Raw genomic sequence first — 25,201 nt, 5'->3', positions numbered from 1 at the left:
ACAAAACCCACGAGTTTACAGGCTGAAAACTAACCAGTGTATCTCCCAATTGGGTGATAAGGATACCAAGTCCTGTGCCAATGCAGAGATGCAGAACTTGGTGCCAACTGGCTTCCTGTTGCTGGGGATCGATCCTGTGCTCTTTGCCCCACCTCGTTCCCTCCCATATTCCGCTTGTGATGGCTGCAGTGTAGACTTCCAGCGCCAAAACCAAGCGCTGCTGGTCTAAGGGAGAGCTCTTGGCAGGTCTATGCCTCCCGCTGGGGAAGGGGGTGCCACTGCCCCTCATTTATACCTCACCCATCTTCAGCATCAGGCAGGATGGGGGGTAAACAGTGGTGCTGGAAATGAGGACTGGGAATTCTTGGCTCAAAAGCTCTATTGGAGATTAAAAGTTGTCAGTTAACCCTTTTCCATTTAAACTGAGCTCCTGGCTTGAGCTTTCTGTTGCTGGTCATTACAGAAGCAGCTAGAAACTGAGTCCCAAGGTGTCTCTGCGTGTATTTCTGGCAAAAAGCATTTGTGTTCCATCTGAGGCCTACCCTTGCTGTTAGCTTCTGTTCAACTCGTCTGTCTGTGACTGCCTCCTAGGCCGGCCAAGCGCCATTTCTTTTACTGGCTTCAGTTCGTGACACCATGTGCTGAACTCGCTTCTGACGTTTTGTAACACAGCCAGTTGTGTGAAAAAGGGAAGGCTGCTTTTGTGGTTACGCTTCAAGCCTCATTTCCAAGCCATTTTCACGGAACAGTAATGCTGTTAGAGAACATTCTCTCTCTCTCTCTCTCTCTTCCCTTTACGCTGCCTCTCTGTCACACAAACTCATCAAAGCTTTTTAACTAAACGGGAGATGCCCGTTTGTTAAACCACTTCTTTAAAGGAAAAAAGAGGACAAAGCTTTAGCAATACAGCACAGGAATACAGAAGACCTTTGGTAGTTTTATAATGACATTTTTTTTCAGAAAACAGTCTGTATAAAAATATTTACAAATATTTTGAATTTCTAAGTTGAAATAAAATGCTATTCCTGTCTCCAAATCTAGATTTTCTTTCTTCTTCTGGTATGTTTTTCCCCCTGCTCTTCGTCAGTCTTCTCACAGTAAAGGCATCTATTGAACGCTGACCTGCTGTGTGAGCAATACTAAGCCCTGTGCTGCAGCATTTGCATAGTGGGGGAGGTTTGCATACAGTTTCAGCAGAAACTTGACTGTTATGCAGGGTGATGGGCCCCCACCCCTGCAGGAGGAGCAGGATTGCTCGGGGGGTCTTGCAGCTGGGTCAGCCTTGAGGTCAGGCCAAGCTGGTCTTGGGACCCTCCAGTGTGTCAAACTTTGCTTCCAAAATGTAACATCTGTTTTGACTACAGCACCAAAGTACTGGGATTCTGCTTCTCAACTCTGTAGCGAGCCACAACACTGTTCAGTGTGTATGAGTCTTCCAAAATACAGATGGAAATTTACATCGGGTTATGTAGAAGATGTATTCTTTTAAATTCGTATTTTTAGTGTATGTGGTGTTTTTTGTTTAATATAAAGCAAGCAGTGCTTAATTCTAAACACAGTTCTGGACAAAACCTTGTTTTGAGTTCTCTGCGTGAGGAAAAAATACAAAATCCAGCCCATTTTCAAGGGGGACTGTAGGGGGCCCAACTCATAACGCTACTAACAACGCTGGTGGCTGCCACAGGCAAAGATTTCTGCAGAGTCCTGTCACCCATCCTTAAGGTCCCACGGCAGCTCTGTCATATGCATGCCGGGAACCAGCTGCCTGTTTCTCATAATCCTAGTTTGTAAACAAGCATGCTCGCATGATGCTGCTCACCATTACCTATAGATGCTGTCTGAAACAAACATTCACTTGTAGCCATCACTGTGGTATGAATCTAAACCATACAAAAACATATTTGACCAGAACTAAGTGTTACTCATCCATCACCTTGAGAAGGGCCTTGAAATATTCTCTGGATTGTAGTATAGATGCTATTTACAAAAATGTAATTACCTCTGTCATTTTTCTTTTGGTTTAGAGCCTAAACGGGTAATGCAAAAGAAATATTAAATGTTTCCAGAAAGGACCAGTTTTAAATAACAGGCTCAAGGTTACAGAATATGCTGCTAATGGTTAGTTGTGATGGAGCTTGCAATAAATTATCGAGAGTGCTCTGCATAACCACAAAAGTTTTAAACGGTGACTACTTCTGTGATTAGTTAACAGGTGTTTGAATTAAGTGCATTACAGGCATACACCATGCATATCAAACTGACACTCTGATCTTGCAACCGCCTCCACACGTGACTCAACAGCCCAAGAGCGCTCAGCTGTACGAATCCTCTGTGTGCAGAGCTGGATGCAAGCGTCTGTGCGTGGGCATACATGCGCATGCGTGCCCACTGTGAGTAACGGAGACGTGTGAAACCGTCCTCTTGTAAGCGATGCCCTCCCTTTGGCAAAGAGGCAATTCCTGCCAATGGAGCAGAAGTACTGGAGGTGCAGCTAGGAACTGAGGGTGGCATTATGCTGCTCCAGTTGCTTCCGTATTTGTGACTAGAACAGAAAGACAATCCATTACTGTTTGTCTGCATGCATGTGGATGTGGGTGAGTACGACCAACCCAAATACTGATACTTTTAAGGAAGTAACGCTTTCAAGCCTTTACATTCTCTTCTCATTGCTTCCTTCATGACCCAACACATGCGGTCCGTGCTGATGCTCCATATTGTCTACCCTCTACACAATGACATCCTTAAAGATGGAAGTAATTTCTTCCTCCTAATGAGTATGTGTGTTAAAAGTGCATCCCAAAAATGCTAAAGTGGGTTTGCAGGCATATACATTATGCGAAAACTACGTATTCCAGTCTAGTTGGCCTGGAAGCCAGAACAAGTACGCCCTTCTTGCAGATACCAAGAACTGTAGCACTTGGTGCTACAATATTGGGGGGTTTATGATGGCAGTACCAAGGGTACTGCTGCCTGAGGCGTACTGCCATGTAACACTGCACATCATCTTACCAGTTTCCATCGCAGTATTTTAATCCACTCATCAGCTTCTATTCCAGTTTTCGCGCACAGGTAGTATGTCCTTAGTGGGAACACTAAACTGTAAGTAAACAATTAAAACTATTTCTTAAATTGCTAGAACAACTGGTAGTTCTTCCTCAAACCGAACCCAGCTGGCCTGCACCAACAGTTGTTTAGGCAGAGCAGGGCAGGGAGGCCATCCTCCCATTCAGTCACCAGGAGGGAGGTTAGCCAAGAATGGTTTGTAAACAAGCACGCTCGCATTGACAGTAGTTTACAGCTTGGGGAGATGCTGCCCCAGGCCCATGAGGACAAAAGACCCACGTCTGGGCACAGAAGCGGTTACTGTGTGACCCGTAGCAATGTCTGAACTGGGAACTGGACCATACCTAAGTTCCATGGGTCTAGGTGATGATTATACATGCTTACAGAATTAGGAAAAGAAATGCCCGCTACACATAGCCCTACACCCTTCCTCCTCGCCAAGACAGAAAATTTTTGCCAGCAGTAATTTGGCAAAGCCGTGCAGGACTGACAGAGGCTGGCTGACAGAAACAGATTCGTGAGTTAGAGGAAGAGCAGGGTCACAACCGGCAAGGGAGCTTTCAGAAGCACCCAGTGGCTACATTTCAAACTTCCCTGGCTATTTTGACCTTCCCAGCAAGGTGGAGAAAGTACAGCAACTTACCAGAAACAGTTGACTCTTTCCTGGGAATAGTCAAATTGCACAGCTGAGCATTCAGTTAAGTCAAGTGCCCGAATCGGTTCTGTGGCCTTGAAAATGGTTTTAAAATGGAAACACATGAAAACAGAAGATAGGGCTAGCTCGGTTCATCTTCAGTGCGTCTAGACCTTTACAGGCACACTAGGTTTTTCCAGGCATAGGTACAACAGCTGTAACACCGTAAACCCAAACTAGCAAACGTAACATCAGTGCTAACATGATATGAATTGAGCTAAACATAAAAAAACCAGGACAGTCAGTTCAGATCTAGACAAACAACAGAGGAGATCTCTACTGCAGGAAAGTTTGAGCTAGATGCAGACTGCTGAGGGTTTGGTCAATGCATTATAATGTAACTGACACAGCAGCAAATCTGGTATCACTTCCAGCTAAGGTTTACAGAGACAAGGGATTGGTTATAGGTCTTATCAGGCCTAGCCAGCCGTTGGGGATTTAATTAATTCTAAGTGCTTTAAAAGGATGAAGCTGAGTAGGAAAAAATGCAGAAGCAAAGCTGAAGTAGTGCTTGTAGCAGAAGTGATGAGTCTGGCTGCATGAGCAGTGTGTGTATATATCTTAAGTTTCTTGGGACAGGCCCAGGAGTGCTCAAGTGTGGGGATGTGCACTGTCTGTGTATGACTTCAACGCATCTCCCTTACGAGTTTCATTCTCCCTAGGCGTGACAGTTCTTCTTTGATTTGTTTCAGCCTCACACTGTTGAGCACCTCGGAAGAGGCAGCTGAAGTAGAAGAACAGCTTGCTCTCTGCCCAAACACCCTTAGCTGTTCTCATGGTCCTTTATCAGGCGTATGGAGGTGTCTGTGCTTTCTCACCTTTCCTTATGTTCTCATCTGGCTCAGTGGCTGTTAGTTACGCACTACACTAGAAGAAAGCAACTTGTGCTGAGGTGTGCTAGCAAATGCCATCCCAGGGCCAGCAGCAAGTTGCTCACCCATAGGTATCTGTAACCCCACAGCAACAATGGGAGTGCCAGGAGACACCCACGCTGCCTGGGAGGGGGCCACATTCCTGACAAAGACACCTTCTCGCCTGGTAAGTCACAAATGCTACTCAAATGTTTGGAGTGCTGCCCTTTGAAATGTTATCCTGGAAACTTAATTCAAGTTGGCTTGAACTGAAATGAAAACTGATGGAAGGTCCTGTAAATACATAACCATTTATAAATGGTAATGTTTGGTGAGAGAGAGCAGTTGTGTCTGCCGTTGTGTTAAAATCTGTTAGATGCTTGAAATAGGGCTTGGCAGAGGTAAACAGTTTGGCTGTGTTTACGAAGGAACCTGAACTGGAGTATTGTAAGGGTGGAGAAACTCTAGGTGTATGTCTTATTTTTACTCAGTTTAAGATAGAAATGGAACAGCAACTGTAAGGACACACTTTTTCCCAGATGCAGCAGGTTAATCTATGTCAGAGTGCTAGGAAGGACGATGTCTTTAAAGGAATGTTTTTTTCTATGTATACTGTGCAACCACTTGAAATAAAAGGATGAAATCAAGGAATGCAAAATATACTACTAGTATTTGCAGAAATATTTTAATAGCACCACTGCCTGTTAGGTTGTGTGTCAAAGCTACCGATAAAAGCTGTGTTGTGCTGTTAGCTTAAAATCCACTGAAGCAAACAACCAAAAAAATGCACTGTAAACGACGACTCTGTCTAGTAGGTAAGACTGACAGGGCACAGTAAATGTTTTCCAGCTGTAAAACTTACTAACTTTCTCTTGTCTGACTTTATTTGAAAAGTCTGACCCCTCTAACAGTATAGGAAGCTTTAGCTTGGGAAGCTGTGATACAGATGTGAGAAGCCAGAGATAGGAGGAGGCTGCAGCTGCCTCTGTAAAGGTTTAAAGAGTAGAACTGGTGTTTGCTACTTACTGTCTGGTCTTTGAAATACTTAAGTTCATTCCTATGCAGTGTAAACCACCTTGTCTTCCAATTCTGAAAGATCAAGAACGGATGGTAATTGTCTTGTGAGAATTCAGTGTAATGCTTCTTAGGAAAGAAGAACCTTTAAAGCTGTTGACTTGCTCTGGTTTACAGTCGTGCTTTCTTGTTGCTCAAAACACAAACTGTTCCTCTCTGCAGGGGAATGCAGGTGGAGCTATTTCAGCTCCGCATTGTCTCCAGCTTCTGCGGGTGACTGCAGAGTGGAAGCAAGGAGTACGAGTTTTCCTTACCTTGACTATTTTGCCTTGTTTTATCAAATATCCTTCTTTTGTACCAAGCTGTGAAGTAACAAGGAAAGGGATCAGGGTTAGAGACTGAGCCCTGCTTCTATTTGCCACATCCCCCTCTTTGCCTACATCTGGAAGATGGAAAAGCGGCCTGTTCTTGGGGAAACTTCCCATGGCCACTTGCCCTGTCCTCACTCCTGTGCTCCCCTGACAAGGCTGGATCCACCATTAGGGTAAACATGGACCTGCGCTGGCTCTAACGGTAATTTCTTAGACCGTGCCTCCCTCAGCAAGCTTCTGGCCTGCATCTCCTCAACTAAACGCAGCACAATAGTTGTAGTTCCAGTTTATTTAGTAAAGTTAGATGGTTGCCTCAGTACATGTTGTAACCAGGAGCACCTGGGGTTTAGCTGACAGTGGAATTATTGACAGAAATCGCTCTTGAAATGCAAGCGGGGGGGAAAGTGGTGTTTTACTTAGGCATTCTCTTCTCTCAAACAGCCACATGCTTGAGAGGAAAAACCTGTTACATTCAATGTGCTTATTGACAAATTGTTTTTTGAACTGTTTCTCTGCCACCAGGAGTGACGTTGGGACCTTATGACTTCTCAGATACTGAAACTCTGTGTAGGGACCTAGTTGTGAGACTGCAGACCTCTGAAAACCAAATTCTTGCCAAGTTAATTACTACTTGCTCTTTAAAAAAATTCCCTTTTTATTGGTTGTATGTGGGCGTCAAGTTTCTTTGGAGGTTAAAATGGAACTCAGCCATGAAGGGCTGGTTGTGAGACACATCAGAAGTGGTTCTTTTATTAACGTCATTAACCCGTATTAATGTAACTCTTCCTCTTTCTCAAAAAATACAGTATGTAATTAAATACTTTCCTCTCTGTTCTGAGCAATACTGTTCTCGAGAAACCACCTGTCTCACTTAGATATGAGTTACAAGGGATTTAAAGTCTCTAATTACTGTCCAAGTGAGCCACAGATGTCAGAGCAGGTGGCCCAAATGGATATGAAGATGTTCTCTTGTTTCTCACACCAGTAAGGCATGGCTTTTAACATGACACAGCTTTTTACTGTGCTCAAAATTACTAGGGCTGAAAAGGTGGAAGCTCTTCTGTCATATCGCTCTATTTTGGGTTTAAGTCTAGTGTCAGAATACAGCAAGCTGTCTTCCTGCTTTAAGACAAGGTGATTCTAAAACAGTAAAATCCAAGTGTGAAAATGTCAAAAAAAACTTTTGAGTAATGTACCTATCAGGACACAGACACTCTTATTAACTTGGTTGTACTGCACTTCATTTTGGGGTTTCTTTTTCCAAATGTGTCCCTGCCTGTGTTGCACATCTTTGAATATTTTTTTCAAAAAGTCACTTTTTAACCAACCTAGAAAGTCAGAGATGCTCCTTCCTTCCCCCCAGTTAGGAAGGAGGCTGTATGTTGCTAACTGGGCAAAATAATTCTAACAAAGATGACTGCAAAAATAGTAAGTAGTAATGAGTTTATGACTGTCAGGACTACTATCTGTTTCCTGTCATCTAATCCTCATACTCACTGAGTGAGACAAAATGTGGTAAATCCTGTAGCTGTTACTTGGTTTTGCTATTTAGTGTATTCCTCCCCTCACCTGTGGGGAGAGAGACTTCCCACTGGCCCTAAAGGGTGCTTGGCAAAACAAGGGCTTACTGTGCAACCTGACATAGGTATTGCTGCACACAGCCTGATGAATGTTGTCAGAAAGATGTGAGAAGTGTTGTGTTTGTTTTGTGTGGTGTGTGTTTTGGGGGGTTCTGGGTTTTTGTCTTGTTTGTTTGTTTTTTTTAATGATAATGTTAAATAGTAAGTAGTAATGAGTTTATGACTGTCAGGACTACTATCTGTTTCCTGTCATCTAATCCTCATACTCACTGAGTGAGACAAAATGTGGTAAATCCTGTAGCTGTTACTTGGTTTTGCTATTTAGTGTATTCCTCCCCTCACCTGTGGGGAGAGAGACTTCCCACTGGCCCTAAAGGGTGCTTGGCAAAACAAGGGCTTACTGTGCAACCTGACATAGGTATTGCTGCATACAGCCTGATGAATGTTGTCAGAAAGATGTGAGAAGTGTTGTGTTTGTTTTGTGTGGTGTGTGTTTTGGGGGGTTCTGGGTTTTTGTTTTGTTTGTTTGTTTTTTTTAATTCCCGATAATGTTACTGCTAAGATGGCATTCTAAAGGGAAGATAACAGGAGAATGAAAACCTTTCATATATTCCTTGTTTGGATGGTCAGAATCACCTAGGTCAGCTGCAGACAATGTTTTCCCAGTGACAGCACTGAAGGTCTTGGTGACAACAATTGTAAAAGCCTTTATTTGTCATGGGACTGTACTTAGCAAGTCTGTGTTTGTTTTGTCTTGGTAGGCAAAGACTTCCTGTATTTATGAACCCACAAAGGGATGAATTACTGGTGTTATTCCATAGCTCCCTCCAGCAATCATACTAAACTCAGGCCAGGAGAAGCACCCCTCCCACCAGAACACAACTTACTGAGGGAGCATTTGGAACAAGGTCTCTTTCTGTCCTTCCCGTCTGCATCGCCGTGTGAACTCGGACGGACTCATAAATGGAAGGTTCTTCCACTTTCCGTGGGTAGGGATGCTTCAATACAATTAAGGTTCCTGGAGAGGAAAAGAGCCAGGATTAAGTCATCTGGCAAGACAGTCTTAGAAAATAACTGGCAGTAGCTGCCTGTTTGTGGAATGGTTAACTTTACCTTTCCTAAAATTAAAAAGGCATAAGAGCTAATAACCTCTCCAAGATCTCTGCAACTCTCCCTGTAAGGGGTTTTCCTTGGAAGGGGGCAGGACTCAGGCCACGCCCACATGTGAAAAACAATCAGATGCTAGAAATGACTCTCCCATGCTGATAAAACTAGACAAATATTTCTAACATGCATCATCTCAATAGTTTAGACTTTGTGATGGGTATTTTCTACAAAAATCCACCCATGCAAACTAGAAGGGCACTTGCTGCTGGATTCACTTGCCCAGTCTCACTTCCTTGGCTCTGTCGTGTTGCTCAGAGTCCTCAATACCTTGGGCACCTGGACCTTGCCTAAATCCATTCCCTCATCCCTGTACAGTGGGAGTCAATTTGTTCTTACATCTCTGAAAACAAGAATGAAAACGCTCTTCACTTCTTCTAAGCAGCAGGTAATTAAACCCCTTCTGCAATGCATGGTAAGTGGCGAAAAATCAAGACAGCAACAGAACAGGACCGTCAGACAACCCTCAAAGGCAGGTGTCTCCTGTCCTGCTTGATCTTCTTTCCAGTCAGGGAGTAACCATGTAATACAGAACAAACTGAAACACAGATTTTATAGTTACAGCTGAAATGCTGACCTACATGTGACCTACACTTTCACTGCATTCATGAAGATGTGACTACAGACATTATCATGCCTGTTTACATGCAACTGTGAAAACTGTAAATACACAGTACCTTTTTAAAACCTTTAAACTTACTAGTGCTTGCAGGGAATCACTTGACACATTAAATTCCCTTCCTGCACAGGAGGCTGGCTGGGTGGGTAGGCAGGATGCTAGACTAAGATACGAGGTCATAACAGTCATCCTGGTTTTGCCAACAACCCCCTGCTTGCTGCGTAAATCACTTAATCTGTCAGAGCTTCGGATACAGACTTCCTAACAGTAAGCCCACATTACCATTGCCTTTAACTGTTTTGCCATAGCTCTTTCCAGTTAGTAACATTTTGATTATAGCCATTCTTTGTTCTTCAAATAAGGCCATGTTTATTGCAAGTTCTCTGCAAAAAGCTGCATTCTCAATAGTGAATCTATTACACTATTCACAATAGTGAAGAACCTCCTTAAAATAGTAACTGCTACACCATCTAATCTCATTCTTTAAAAATAATGTCACAGCATACAAATGCTGCTCCATTTGCATTTTATGCTGATATTGTCAGCTCTTAAAGAGGAGGGATGCTAGAATTGGTAAGAACTTGGACTTGAAACCTACAGGTGATTGAGTAATTTAAAAGTGAAATAAACTTTAAAGTATATTTTGTAATGGGAAGGGCTACAAAGGGAAGTGGAAAAATTGAATTAACCAACTGAAATCTGTTCGCAGGCACAGGGGATGTATGCAAATGTGATATATTCAACTTGCAGTAAGTGAACAGTCAAAATTAGTTTAATTCTCTCTGGCCTTGCAGAAAAATAATGCTTTATCATTTAAAATGAAATTGAGAACACGCCCATCACCAGTCCACAGAAACTACTCTTAAGCTGTTGCATAGAATCAAGAGTACCATCCCCTGTACACCATGGATAAAGAGCCCTGCTGCAGAACTGGGAGGACTAGTTTAACATTTTATACAATATTTGTTTTCTGGTAAGTTCTCCATGTTTTTTCTTTACGGAAGATACTTGTACAGAATCATCTGGTAATGGTACAAAAGAACTAGTAAAAGCTGCGCTGTAGCAAGATTCTTCTTGCAAGTTTGTGCATGATACCTATTTCTAAAGGAAAAATGAAAATTAGTCCCATTGTTGGAGATGTTAGCTTCAAGTGACTTTGGCTTTTTTGTCTGGGTAATGACTTAAATGAAGCTGTAGTAAGACAAGGTTTGCTGGGCTTGAAGCACAAACCTGCAGCTGTCCCAGTACAAAAGAATCACTGAGCTCCATGGACCAGTTTGCAGGGGTGCAGGCCTGTGTGTTCAAGCACTGATCAAAGAGAGTCTGGTGTGCCTCTTCAGACACAAAACTAGCTCCAGTGAGACAAACTTAAATGGAAGATAGTGGAAACCATTACATATTCTCTCTCGTGGGTCTCTGTCTTAAAAAATCCTGTCCATAAGCAAGGAGGAGGTGAAAAATGCTATCTTGCTTTACTCTTTCATTCCTGATCTCACAGTGTTGCTACAGAAAATTGTTTGTAAGTATAACAAGGAATAAGAAAAACTGGTCCAACTACTTTCTACTAATGCCTGAGCTAAAGGTCGCTTGCTGCTTTTCACTGAAAGGAAGTGTGGCCTAAGAAATCAGACTCTGTTGCTGGCCCTTCTGCCAACCTGCTGTGTGACCCTGTGTTGGGCCGGTCATCCTGCCACACTGACACTTGGCTTAGAGTGGGCTCTGATGAGCCCCTACCCCCTTTTTGGTATAAATCAGTTACCACCCAGGAAACCTTTGATACCTGTATCTGAAGGAACATTGCCTGAGTGCTAACTCTCTCTTCCTCTCTACTGCTATCCATGGTAAGGTAAGGTGGAAGGTTTCTTGATGTGATGTTCAAATGGCTTTTCTTATTCTGTAGCACATCCAACTTAAAGAGGTTTCACAGAGCCAGCAGAATCTGATTAGGGAGCTTTAAGGCGAGAAGTGAGCCCATCATTCAGCAGTGTTGATCCTGTCCACAGAGATCACATAACACCAATGCCTTGATTACTAATGTCTGTAACACACGCAGTGAAGGAATGGGGAAATACAAGTTTTATATGTCATCTGAAATCTTTAGTGTTAGGCCCGTGGGTGCATGACTGATTTCACAGGAAAAACAGCTTACTGGCACAAAAGATACATGTAGGAACTCCGTGTTTGAACCACTCTTAAAAGCAATTTAAAAAGAGAATGCTTTGAAAGATACAAGTGCCATATTGAGTATACCACTGCATTTCTCTTGGGGGAAAAAAAATTTGCAAAGCAACCCTTGAATTTAATGCTTGAGTTAAAAGAGCACTGGTGCATATTTAATGTGTGACATATTACAGTTATTGCATGTGCCAACTATCATTTAACTGGTCTCTTGCACGTATAATTAGTACTACTCTGAGTTATTTGCATATACTTTCTACACACGATACTGTAGTTTTTAGCACTAACTTGTACTGACACATCTTCAACTCTTACATTTGAAGCTAAACCTAAAACTGGCATTATCATGATAATATGCATCTGTTTCTCCAGGGATTCTGGTCTGGTGGTGTTCAACTCACTTGCAGGAATCAAGTTTAATCTTTTGACTCTTAATTCAGGCAGCACATTGGCTGCTAAAGAAGCCTGTGCTTTTCTCCCTCTTTTTCTTAAAACCAAGACAAATCACTGTGATGGCAGATGGCATCAGCAGGCTGATCCACTGTAGACAGAAAGGGAGAGGTAATACAGGCCACATTCCCTACAGGAGAGAGGAACATATCACTGTAGACTTCTTCCTTGGATGAAGAATAGCGGAGATGAACAATTTCAAGTCCCTTTTCCATTTATTCTTATTGGGGGATTTCAACTTCATAGATGAACATTTATTTCCTCATTAAACACCTTGCTTTGGTTTTGCCCTTTTTGAGAAGGTTCTGTTCCTCCCAGTACATGTGTATTTTGAAATGCTTCCTTCTCTCTCTGAGAAATCAAAAGGAGCTCATGTCCCTGGTTAGCAAAACCCAGTAAGCTTACATGTAGTTTGTCTGAATTCAGAGTACGTGAAAGAGTTTTTGAAGAGGAACATCTTAGATCCTGAGGTTAATACAAAGGTGAATTTCTGAAGAGAAACACTTCAGCAGTAGATCTATTTGATAACATATCGGAAGCTCCTTTTACTTAGATCTGTGTGAGGCATGACTACAAACGTGTTCATACAAACATATGGCTCTCCTTACCTGTTTCACTTCCAATTAAAGGCTGATTTGCAAAATGCATGACTAATTCCTTCAAGCTAGAAAATTCATTAAATCCAAATTTGAATGAAGTTCCTGTATGTTCAACATGGAAGTGTTTCACGGAATCCTTTCCCCTAAGATAAAAAAGGAAAATCTGTCAAGGCATAAATGCCAAACTCATTTGGCATGTACAACCCTTAAATAGCAGCTTCCACTACAGGAAATCTGGCCCAGATCACAGGCTGACAGTCACTGTCCTAGCAGTAATACTACTGCCATTACCGTCCCTCACTAATACTCAACACATCTGAGACTCAGACTTATTAAGAAAAATCTAATTGCTGCTTTACAGATATGAGATTATGAAAGCCTATAAAGGCTAAGTAAGTTAAATTAACTCTTGTGGCAATCAGTAAAAAGACTCACAAATGAGGTTTCCAGCCTTCTGTCTAAGCAGGATGATATCCCTTCACTTACCGGGCTTTTGTCTTGGTATATGTCTTACTTTTCAGGTAACATCCCAATCTCATTGAAAATGTCTTCTGTTTCTCTTTCAAAAATAGGCTGCCTCGCCTCCTTTTTGCCCCCAAACAGGGATTTAATAACCTAACTTTAGATACCTAAGGCTTTAGCATTTGTTTGCTTTGTCTCTGTACTCAGAGGAATGGTTCCTCTACGATGGGCACTGTCAAACATGAACCAGGGTCCTTTGTCTGTCGGGGAAGTAACAGCGTTTGTTTATGAAAGCTGATGGTATTTAGAGAAGTGTGCAAGGCCTCGCTTCCTGCACGGGCAATTATTTTGACTTCAGAAGACAATGAAGCACTTATTGCAAGTATCTCTCCTGTGAAAAAGTTACGTCTGTTAATGTTACTAGCATCTAAAATAGTCCAGAAAAAACTTTGTCTCAAGAAAAACATATGCAGCAAATATACTGAAAATATGGTGAAGAAAGGGATTTATAGTGTCTTTTCCATTGTTTATTGCTACTTCCACAGGAGATTATAATTTCAAATAAGTATTTAAACAAATATTTATCTTTGAACAGTACTCGTGATATTGTAGAACATGCCTCTGACCTCCCACGTTTTGCGCTACAGTCAGCTGAGACACAATATGTGCAAGCCAAGTGCAGATGCCCTACAACAGCAAATAGATGCTGGGACTCTGCTGCAATGACAGGGTTGTCATCTTGTCATTTAATTTCACAAGAATACAATGTTGCAATGAGAGCAACTTCTACTCTACTTCCTAGTTCCTTTTTAAAGCTGGCTAATTTAGCTGGGGGAGGGGATTTCAGGCAATATGGGATCTCTCTTCTTACAGCTGTAAATAAAAACCTCAAGGGATGTCTAAGCATTGTTGCCTTTCAAAACAAACTATAATAATGACTGAAGTTCCTTGTGAGGCAGAGGCAGAAAGTAAATTAAAAGCTATAGAAGACATTTTAGGAGAGAAAGAAAATGACAGCTAGAATTGCTAAAGTTATCCATTCTACAAAAACGTATCAGAACAAAATTGAATTACTTATTCTAAAATTAAGTTTTAATATTAGTCAAAAAATGGAAGGGAAAACTTAAGAGTTAAACAAACAGTAGAAAATTATTAAAACACTTAAAAATCAGTATTTCAAGACAGCTGTACCACCAAAAAACTAACGTAACAGAATAAATTATCAAACTCCAGACTCCAGACTGGAATATTCAGTTCAAATGGTAATGCAGTAAGTAACTCTTGTTCCTACATGGAGAGCTGAACAAGAGATTGGAATTGGCCTGAAGTAGACTTTTCTAGGTCTTCTAAGGCTAGAATTTTTTAAAGCAGCAAATTTATTTTCATTAACTAACATTTCGTTTCCTAGAAAATTATTAAAACACTTAAAAATCAGTATTTCAAGACAGCTGTACCACCAAAAAACTAACGTAACAGAATAAATTATCAAACTCCAGACTCCAGACTGGAATATTCAGTTCATATGGTAATGCAGTAAGTAACTCTTGTTCCTACATGGAGAGCTGAACAAGAGATTGGAATTGGCCTGAAGTAGACTTTTCTAGGTCTTCTAAGGCTAGAATTTTTTAAAGCAGCAAATTTATTTTCATTAACTAACACTTTAACTTTCGTTTCCTATTAAAAGAACAACTATTTACATTTTATTTTATTACAGTAAGTTGTTTCCTGAGTGCCCTTTAAAAATAGCTTCAAGATTTTTTTTTTTAATTGTCTGAGGTAGATTACCTCAAATAATGTTTAGTTACATTTTAAAGTAAAAAAATAGTAACAGCAAGACAATGATTCACTTAAAATTAATATTTTTTTAAGGAAAGCTATTACTTATAAATGCTACTACTCTTTTTCCCAAGACTTGCACTCAATTCAGTCATTGCTACTGTGAATACTCATTTTGTTAACATCATCTTCAGATCTGTCGGGCACCCCCCCAAGCTCCTTGTATAAATGGCTGTCTATAGTGGTAATGATTTCAGCAGTGTATGTATCGGCACACTTGCTCCTGGGTCTTCTGTCAGAGACGAGTGAAGCAATTCGTATTTGCCTTTTATACCTCTGGGGAACAGGGTATGTGCAAATTGCACTTTCCTCAGTTTCCAAGCAACTACACTTCCAAATTATAACAGCTCCTGGTACTGAATATGCAGAAAGTCGCAATTCAAGGGCATATGCTGTGTTCCTATCTATTAGGGTTGTGAATAACTAGCATCATTATACTGATCAAAGTGACTTTAGCTTAAAAAGTTACTGCGATTCAACTGAGCTGTGGTCATTAATTCTTCAGAGGCTCAGTTTGAGGCAGAAATGAGCGTGAATGCACTAGCTCAAAATTTCATTGTAGAGGCTTAATATACCATACAGTTGCCAAAGGCTAAGAACGTATTTCGGGTTGGTTACCTCCCATCAGCTGACATGCAGGGACTACGTTGTGTATCTAATGCATACGTCTTTCATGTTGCCTCTCTAAAATATTGTGGCTTCCCTCCTTCTTGGGAGATTCTTTAAATGTGATTCAGCAGTGAAGTGCCCAGGCCAGGCTACCTGTGCTCTGTATTGGCTGTGTCCTGAACTGGTATAAATTGCTGTAATTCACTTCAAGGGCCTGATGCCTGTCACTTTCAAAATATTGTTCAAATTAGTCATGCATTACTGGCTAAGACTGAGTCTTAGCCCAGAACGGAGGACTAAAACCATCCAGTCAAACACTGGGTCGTCCCTCAGAGATGATTGTTCCTATACAGTGATGCAGAAACTGGTGAAGTTAGTGCCTATTAACTGGCACATTTACTACTGTCCTCATCATGAAACTTTTCTACTCCCATCAGCTGTTTCTTAAACTCTTGCAACTGCCATACAGATTTTTATCATGCAGACTAAAAATCCACAGCCAATCCATGGAATGATGTTTTTCGCCAATAAGATTAATTCATGGTTTGGAAAAATGAGAGCAATTTTCAAATCCAATCCAATTTTTTTTTTCTTCTAACAAAATGTCATTCAGCAGGATTACACCATTAGGAACATATATTAAAATAGTTCGAGCCCTAGGAAAAAATCTGCAGGTCATTTCAATGCATGACACATGCAGACAAACATGGGACTAAATGAAGATTTTAAAACTGCTAGCTGTGCAGCATTAGATAAATTAACTTCTGTCCATACTCTACCTTACAGAGAGGGAGTACAAATTTTCCCTTTCATTACTCTTCCTCAAGAGATAGCTTCCATCCTGCCCGTTGGAAAGCAGCAGCGCTTCTGCTGCATGTCGGGTAAGATTATCATGATACCACCTGGGAAGACACAAGGGGTTAAAGCATCATTCACTCAGCTCTTAACGGACAGCTTCTGCTGCATTATGGAGCCGAGTTAAAGAGGAGAGACTGCAACTAACACTGCTACAATTCTGAGTTACCATCCTTCTCACAGGCACACACTGGTTACACACACCTGTGCCCCTTTCAGCAGCCTCCTTTCAACACGCTCAGAAAACTATTTATTTTTTGTTAACTACAAAGTTGTGTACAAACAGCTGACAGTTTGCTGAATCTAAAAAACCCTGCAAATTCTACTTGCACGAGCAACAAATTACCCAGGTCTATGCTGACAAGGTGAAAGCAATTTTGGGGGGTATGCAGGATTCTTTGTCTATTTTCAGAATCTGTACTTCCTGACATAACTACACGCTTTGGTATGCTTCCTCTTTTGGGGCAAACAGGCAACACTTAAACTCCTCCCAGACTCTCTATTTCCCGCAACTCAGTTCATCTGCACTGCTAAGATCTGCAGTTAAACACATTTGCCTAAGTGTAAAATGTTCATTTAAAGCATAACATTTTTGGAAGAAGGAACAGAGGAAGGGACCAAAATTAACTGACAGAGTTTGAAGTGAAAATTTAGGAAATCTCGCCATTGTTGCCGCTCGGTCATACGTGGTCTGGGCAATGCAGGAAAACATCTAAACGCCTGCTTCATCTAACCTCAGTTAAAACTAACTTCATTTATTTTTTTATATGAAGAATTGCACAAGAAATCCACAGGAAAAAAATCCTGCAAAGAAGATAATGAAATGTTGTTTACGGCTTTGTTTCCATCCAGAACGATTCACAATAGAAACATCTGATGTCTTTCAATAGAAAAGGATCTCATTAGAAATGATCCTGAGACCGAACACAAAAAAGAGCTGCAGCTATAAAAGGCTGGAGTGCCAGTCCTGTAAGACGTGCTGTGTGCAGATATTAACGACAGTTATATACACACACCAGAACCTCTAGTGCAGAAGGAGGAGGGGATACTGTACCCAGGGCACAGCTCTGCAGGGAGCAAGCTTCTCCCCTTGTCTGTACACGGAGCAGTGCCGAGCCTCCTTCCCCTTCCTTTAAACTGTGTGTGCCTGTAGTATTGGGGTCAAAGTCTTATTACTGTTTCAGCCAGAGAAATGCAGTTTGACTGAAAGCAGAAGTGTGATCACAGAACTTTCTGGCATTTGTATCGTGGCAGTCTTCAAACTGAAACGAGGTGTAATTGTATACTCATTCTCCTTAACTGTTCATTGCAAGTTGCCACTAAACTTGGCATCTCAGACAAAGTTTTAACTCTGAATTTAGACGGCTGCCTATTTGAAAGGCCAGCTGGCTGATAAATTGCTTTATGAGAGACTCCAGACTGTTAACCCTGTGGAAGACAAGATCCACGTGAAACTCAATACAGACAGGGTATTGCTGCTTTGGCTCTAGAACGTGCTCCGTGGACCATCTACACAGTAGAATAAAATAATGAATATTTAAAGATCAAAGTGTCATCCTCTGAAACACCTGTTAGCCAAAATCCGCTTTGGGATTAACTGCCCAAGTAAGTAACAGTCAAAGGTCAGATCTGTCCTGATGCGATGAGGATCATATCAGCATGCACGCTTGGTTGTACCTACAGCTGAGAAGACAACACTGTATTTTGAGTGGCATTTCATAACACTATTTCTCTCACTTCTGTGCAAAAGAAACATACACTGAGAAAATCTGTAAGTGGTCATTTTCATAAAGGAGGCGCATTCAGTTTGAGGTTGCTCATATGTGCACTGTTACCTTATTTCCAAAAAGTCTTTTACTAAGATTTTAAAATAGAAGTCACTTAAGTTTAAAAAATGTTGTGTTTAAATCTACTCTCTCTTTGCACATAAAGGGCCAGTGACTAATGAAATTTTACCACTATGCAAAAAGAAAAACCAACAACCAACCAAAAACCAACAACAAAACCCTACCCACTTAATTGGGAAAATAATGTTGGTTTAAAGTGCAGTTTTAAATCTTTGCTAACAAGGTTGCACCAGTCTTCTTGCCTAAATATGCTGTCTCAGACAAAAATCCCTCAAATGTTACCGTGTTCCTCTTGCTCAGGTTAAAAAGTAGACGTGGATTTGAGACAGTATACAGATCTTCATGCCAAAGTCACTGTGGTATACATAGCTGCTTTTTTTTTTTTCCTCCTCCTGACTGTCACAGATGGTTCAATCAGTAACAACCGTCAGGTTACTTGGATATTCCAGTATGAAAATGGTCACTCAAAATTTGTTCCAATTGCATGAACACAGGTAAAATTTTAAAATGCTGTGGAAAATTTAGCGTTTGCACACAGACCACCAGGAAGGTAAATAAATACATACCTATGCAAATAGTCTTCTCTCCCAATCAAGCCTGCCTGATGACACAAATACAAGTAAACAGGACTAAAAAGAAACCCAAACAGCCCTGTGGTTAGACACTACCAGATACGCTTCAGTTGAATTTAAATATTTGTCAGAGGACGAATCCTTCTATTTATCTTGTTTAGAAAAAATCTTTTAGGCAGTTCTTTGAAATTTGCAGGTAAATCAAGGTGGGAGACATGGCTCATTCAGCAAGACACTGTAAAGGGCAGTCACCTTTAGCTTAAGTTTTGGTTGTGTTCTGAGTGATACCTGGAGGAGAAAACTGTTGATAGAAAACATAATACTATATCTACCTTCTTGCCGTCTTAAAACAAGAAATTAAGGAAATCAAAAGGCTTTACAAACACCCATCTGTCTGAAGCCCCTAGCAAGTCCTTCAAAAAGCTGAATTGTCTTAATTCTTTCATTTTGAACCATGGTGCGTATCTTGTATATTGGGCTGTTTCTGAAGGTCCTTCCAAAAGTCATCTTTATTTGACCCAACTTACAGAGTCTGGTATTCACTACCAAAAAAATCTAGAAATATGCCCCGTACGTTGACATTTGTCAGACTGAAAATCACCAGTAGTGTAGAAATTGCCTGAGGTTCCTGATGCAGATTTCTCTGAAGAAACACAAGAAGAAAGATGGAAGAAAGTCCTTCCCTGCTTCAGAGCCACTTCTGCTGGGTGCCGTTGGCCTTGCAAGCCCTCCTGTCTCAAATGCATACATACTTCTGGGAGGTTCTTCTTTTCTAATGATTTCATTTCTCCTATAAAAAAATCCTGCATGCTCCCCTTTTTTGGGTTCCTTATCGCCGATTTTACTAGCGATCTCAGTTTCAGAGTTTGTAATTGCTGTCATTTACCCATTCTTGTTACTTTAACTTTGTCCTAAATTACATTAAATCTCTTCATCCCATACATGTAAGCATGTTTGTGTTGTCATTGCATGTTGTTGAAGGACCATGCTATTCTTCCTGCTCTTTGGAGTGGAAGAGTCTGCTGGGCCCATGAAAGCACGTCTTAAGATGGGCACACAGCCCTCGTGAGATTGCCTTTGTTTCTCTTTGGAAAAGAAAGTGTTTTCAGAAATCAGCCTATTCTTTATATCAGATTGCATCGGTGACACTGCTGTTAAGAGAAGGAGGAGAAAGAAATGAGATGCACAGTGCCCCACAGAGCCAAAACTCATAAGAGCACACAGCCTTGCCCTGAGGATCTGCCCACCCAGTCACTAGTGGGGTTCCCCTGTGGGGTAAGCTGGTGGCTGCCACAGTACAAGCCATGTCTATGCCAGCCGGCCGTACCACTGCAGCTATGCTAATCATCACAACTCCAGAATAGGACACACTCCCATTAAAATCTCTTCTTTCATTAAGATCTCTGTGTAGTTAATGCAGTGACTGGACCTCCCTACACAGTGGTGATGATCAGGAGTATGTTACAACAATGTTTGGAGTGGGAAACTCTCTCTTCAGGTAAGAATATCATCCCCAAAATGTTCATTTGTTCTTTTCTTTAACAACCCATGATGTTTCAAAGAAAAATGTTAATAAAACTTCATTTCTATGTCCCCTACAGATCAGACAGCCCTTAGGTATTAGCATCTGTCATTTCTGATAATGCTGTTGACAAAGAAACCATATGGGTATTTTGCAAAACATTTCTGCCTGTGTAAACAGGGGCTGGTGAATAAACCTGTAGCTGGCATCAGGTGGATTAGCTTTTTAACAACACTGGAATACACAAAGAACACAAACATGGTTAACCCAAGGATGAATGTTGAGTGACTTGGATAATTATCTTCTCAGCCATTTCTATGTGCAAACTGTGTAATGCCTAGTAGAAACACTCGCTTTTCTTCCTCATAAAAATGAAAGATAGATAGCGCCAGAAGAGAGCACAGCTAGAAGTTCTGACTGCCGTTTGTTTTTAGTGTCTGAAGTGATAACTCTGAGGTATGCCCAGCTATCAGATAAATGCAGTAGGCAGAGGTCACGCTTATTTTGTGTGTCCTTATCAGATTATGTTCTCAGATAGTTATAGCCTGGATAGAGTTAGAAACTGTGTGCGTGTTTGGCTTGCTTTTGTAAGGAGTCGGGCAATTCAAAGTTCCTTCTCTAAAGCAGGAAGGAGATTCTCAGTATTCAGCTGGGTGATCTCTCTGCTCCCTTCCCAGAAGCTCCCTCCCCTACCACAGAAGGTGCAATACTGCTTGTGCTCCTCGGTGGCTGACCGTCCCCGTGGAAAACACCTCGGCTGCCTGAGCTGCAGGAGCCAAGCAGAAACACAGCAAATCTAATTCATCTTTCGTCCACCTCTATAAGGAAACAGAGATCTGCATTAGGGGCGAGACGGTCCAGATGTGCTCTCAGTAGGACTTCAATATTATTCAGAGCAGTTATTTATCCTGGGTTGGTTTTTTTTGTGGTGGTAGATGTTGGCAGGTTTTGCACTTTTTTCGTATTAAAAAAACATCTTCTACCACAACGAGTTGAATTTTCTTACACTTTGAAACTATATACTAGCCTCAAAGACATATTCCCATTCTTAGGTTAAAGGAGTAGTACACTGTACTGCTTGATGGAGTGAGCGGGAAAGCACTGACTTATCTCCTTTGGCTGGACGCAATGCTCAAAATAGCCTCACTAGTTCTCTATTCTCTGCATGCTGGATTTCAGCAACTTCCAGATCATATCTGTCAAGTTGTTTGGTTTTTTTTTAAATTTTAACTTTTTTCCCTAATACCAAACCCTAGAAGCACTACCTATCATCTGAAAGTCGCAAAGGGCTCTCTGTACCTCACGCCAGTAAAAGCGAAGTTTTGGCAATGTTTTTAAGGGTGCATGAGTTGACAGAGCTCTGGAGAACCTACAAAAGGGTGAGGATGCTAAGACAGAAGTTATAGGTGGCATACAACCAAAATTGGTATTTATTAGACATCCTTTCAATGTGTCACACTGAAACACTTAATCACACACCTATGTAAAGTACTTTGTTGGAACACAAGGGTGCCATTTCACAGGAAAAGTAATTAAAAAATAGAAATATGAGGAAGTAACATCAGTGTGTCCAGCCTTAAAGTTCATGTCTTCTAACTGTAGGCTTTCACTAGTTCAGCTTCTGCTTTTCACTTCCGTTTTCTCTCCCCCTTCTCTCAACTGCCTTTGTTCTGATTTTCACCCATTTCTTTTGCCCACTTTCTAACCGTTGTAATTTTGCCTGTGTTTACATTAGAAATATAGATGAAGAAAAAAAATTCTTATTACCATTTGCCCTGTCCCAGTCATACAAGTTCCTCAGTTCCCCAATTTTATCATCATCTGATCTAGGCCTGTGGCCTAATTTCTCTTCTGTTACTAAAACTAAGCATGAAGTGTATTGTTCAGTCTTCCAAATACCATCTGTCATGGTATTGTCAAACCTGGAGCTGGAGGAACATAAAAGCTGTGCTGCGAGGGATGACAAAGAACGCTCGGACTGCAAAAGGAAAAAGGCTACAAAAACTTGTTTCCTCTTGCCCCGTTCCTTTCACCTCCAAAAGACAAACAGTGTCGCCCAAGCTGTGCTATGTTGGGACGGAAGCTGTGTGACCAGACCAGCCTGTAATTACTCGGATGATGAGATATTCCACATTCTCATCTCTTGCGCAAATAACGTGAACTGCAATGTGGAATTCCCCAAACTCACATTATACGTGATCAGCTACAGGAGTTTCACACTGCAGTGCGCAGGCTGTCCTTTTAGCAGTAACAGCAATAAATGTGATTTGATTGGAAAAAGGGTTGACTCCAGGAATAGCCAAAGAGACCTTCAAAGAAGAATCACGATGTCAGTTTCCTTTTCCTTTAAGCCAAGATGCTTATGTCTCTCTTGACAAACTTCAGTGCTCCCTTCCAAATATTTTGGTAGATTTAGGGAAGAAGTTAATGAATGAGGTAACACGTTTTCAACAATGTGTTCTGATTTTGATCTTCCTTTTCATTAGGCATTAGTTCCACCTATAAACACCTTGACAATGAAGCTGACAGTAATCTGAATTTTCACTTTGAACTCTTGATTGTTTGACCACCCAAACTCTCCAAATAAATATGTCACCATCTTCCCTCAGACTGAATGAAGTAGTTTAAAAAAAAAAAAAAGCCAAACCCATCACTCTTGCTTTCTTTTGTTGTGATGTAAAAGGTCAGAAAGCCCATCTTTACAAATACTGAGGCTCTGGGGAAAAAAATCCAATCTGATGAACAGCTGTAGATATATCTAGATCTTTCAGTGACTGTGATTGTCCTGATGATAACTGGGATAGTTAAATCTTACTTCTTGATCTTGTTTTTGTGACAGATGGGATACCTCTAGAACAGGGGTAAAATAGATATAGATTGATTTTTTTTTCCCCTCCCTCCCGCCTTGCTCCCACCAGCTCCAATATTCTCAGTGTAATTACAGGAGCATTGATCTAGAACAGTCCAGCAAATACCAGGTCCTCCAAACCTAGCAGAGAGTCAGATAGGTTTTATGCTGTATACCCATCTACACTGCTGTCAACTTTCCATTTTGATGACCAGCTGACCTGGTAAACTATGAGGATATCCTGGTACCCAACCTCCTTTCTCTTAAAAGTAAATAAAAAGTCCTTCCCATTTCACGCTTCTTCAAACCTTCTCCAACTTCTTTGATTTTTGCACAGTAAAGCAGAAGTTCTAAAATAACCTGCTTCAAATTCCCCCCCCAAAGGTATATGAACATCAACGCTGCTCCTCATTTGAATGACCCTTGTCTCTGTCGGTCTTTACTATGGCAATGACATATATTCCTTACCAGAATTGGGTCTCGGTTGTGCAAGATACTATGTCGGCTGTAAGGGGAACTCAGCACTGTGATAGCACCAGAGACTAAGTTTAGGATAAAAAACCCTTGTGGTGGCTGAGAATTTAATGTAATGGTCTGGAGAGTGACACACCTACTTCTCACAGCTGAAAATGTATTTACATTAAGAGATCTTTTAGACCGTGCTACCAGAATGTTTAGTGTGTGAGATCATCTATGAGGACAAACTCCTTGCCAACCAGCGAGGCTGTTTGTAAGCACAGGTTACTGGCATAAATCAACTCAGGCCATATAGTCTAAACGAACAAAAGTCTGGTAATAGGGAATCATGCTTCCCACAGCAGCCGCAACTTTTTTTTTCTTTTTTTTTTTTCTGTAGATACTTTTTTAGGATGACTGTAATCTTACAGATGTAAAGGAAAAGTATATAATGGCCACTCTGGGTAACACTGCAAAGTGACTTGACTTCATTTCATGTTTGTTAGATGCTTCAGTAACAGGCATTTCATTAACAGGTTCTTCTAAATATGGGAAAATATCAGCAGTGTGGAGATAGTAATTCCAAGTTTCTTTGTTGCACTCTAATTTCTTCAGTAAGTGAATTAATCACAAAAATAAATGATGAGTTGGTCCTTATCCATAAGTACTCAGGAAGCAAAAAACCTTTACTTTTTTCATCTATTCTTTTTGAACGCAGAGGTGACACCAGAGCCTTTTTGCTTTGTCAGTATCTTCACTGGCCTTTCTTCTGCTTTGTCTCCCCTTCACTTTTCTGCCACCGGTCCTTCCCTCCCTGTGCCCACCTGTGCCGCTCCTCCAGCCCACGTTTCTTCTCACCCACGGCAATGCTGCCGGTGAAAAAGTAACCCAAGCCTTCCTCCTGTAAAAGCAAAACTAACTAGCAGACAAAATGGGTAAGTCACATCGGACAGGGAGCGAGGTCTGTTGCAACCTTCGGCCTTCCTTTTTGCTCCTCGGGTTTTGCTTTTGAGTAAGGGTGATGTCCTCCTAACAGCTGCAAACCATCCACTGCTCTCACTACCAAAGCCCAAGGTGCCCTGGGGATGCCTGCTGCCTCCCAGGGCCCAGCAAGGAGCAGCCGGCATGGCGGCTGGGATGGCAGCTCACTGGGCCAGGGCCCAGGCCAAGCTATGAGGAGATGGCCAAAGGGATGGCACAGCTCTGTAGCCAGGGAGGACAGACAGCTCTGAGGACAAGCTCTGGGTTTGGTGCTCCCTTGAGATGCAGGTAAGCGATGCAGCACAAACCGGGCTCTTCGCAACGGAGGAGGTTTCGACACTGCAGAGCTTCTCTGAGTGAAGCTGTAGCCCCCTGCCTCTAATTCTCCACTATATTTGAAACGCCTGCCTGCGCTCTAGGTTTTCTATTTATTTATTTCTCCCACTCACCTGCAGCACGCCAGCATCCTCGGTACACGGGAGCCTCCCGGCCTCTCAAACGCGCCACGCGGATGAGGCGCTGGGCATGTCTGAGGGGCTGCACACCATGCATGGAGCCCTTCGGCGGGCTCATTAAACAAACCCCAGTTTATCTTATTCCTCACTTCATTACCAAATTAAGCAGCAAGAA

The 25,201-nt window shown here is 41.6% G+C and overlaps 1 protein-coding gene across 1 annotated transcript; it reads right to left on the bottom strand.

The window, feature by feature from the left end:
• DAPP1 (dual adaptor of phosphotyrosine and 3-phosphoinositides 1) lies at positions 1–25,123 on the bottom strand. The gene is made up of 10 exons (XM_009273619.2): positions 25,021–25,123; positions 24,415–24,505; positions 16,270–16,392; positions 12,593–12,726; positions 8,461–8,591; positions 5,937–5,984; positions 5,635–5,697; positions 3,707–3,792; positions 3,010–3,097; positions 1–2,542 (listed from the first exon to the last, which is right to left on the bottom strand). The coding sequence occupies exons 1-10, from the start codon at positions 25,121–25,123 to the stop codon at positions 2,492–2,494; spliced, it is 918 nt and encodes a 305-aa protein (XP_009271894.1). The 3' UTR covers positions 1–2,491.
• Between the last annotated feature and the right edge of the window lie 78 nt (positions 25,124–25,201).

The sequence above is a fragment of the Aptenodytes forsteri genome, unplaced genomic scaffold, assembly GCF_000699145.1.
Source record: "Aptenodytes forsteri isolate BGI_AS27 unplaced genomic scaffold, ASM69914v1 Scaffold93, whole genome shotgun sequence".
In the NCBI taxonomy this organism is placed as follows: domain Eukaryota; kingdom Metazoa; phylum Chordata; class Aves; order Sphenisciformes; family Spheniscidae; genus Aptenodytes; species Aptenodytes forsteri.
Note: the sequence above shows the minus strand (reverse complement) of the source record. Positions and strands in the feature narration are given on the sequence as shown.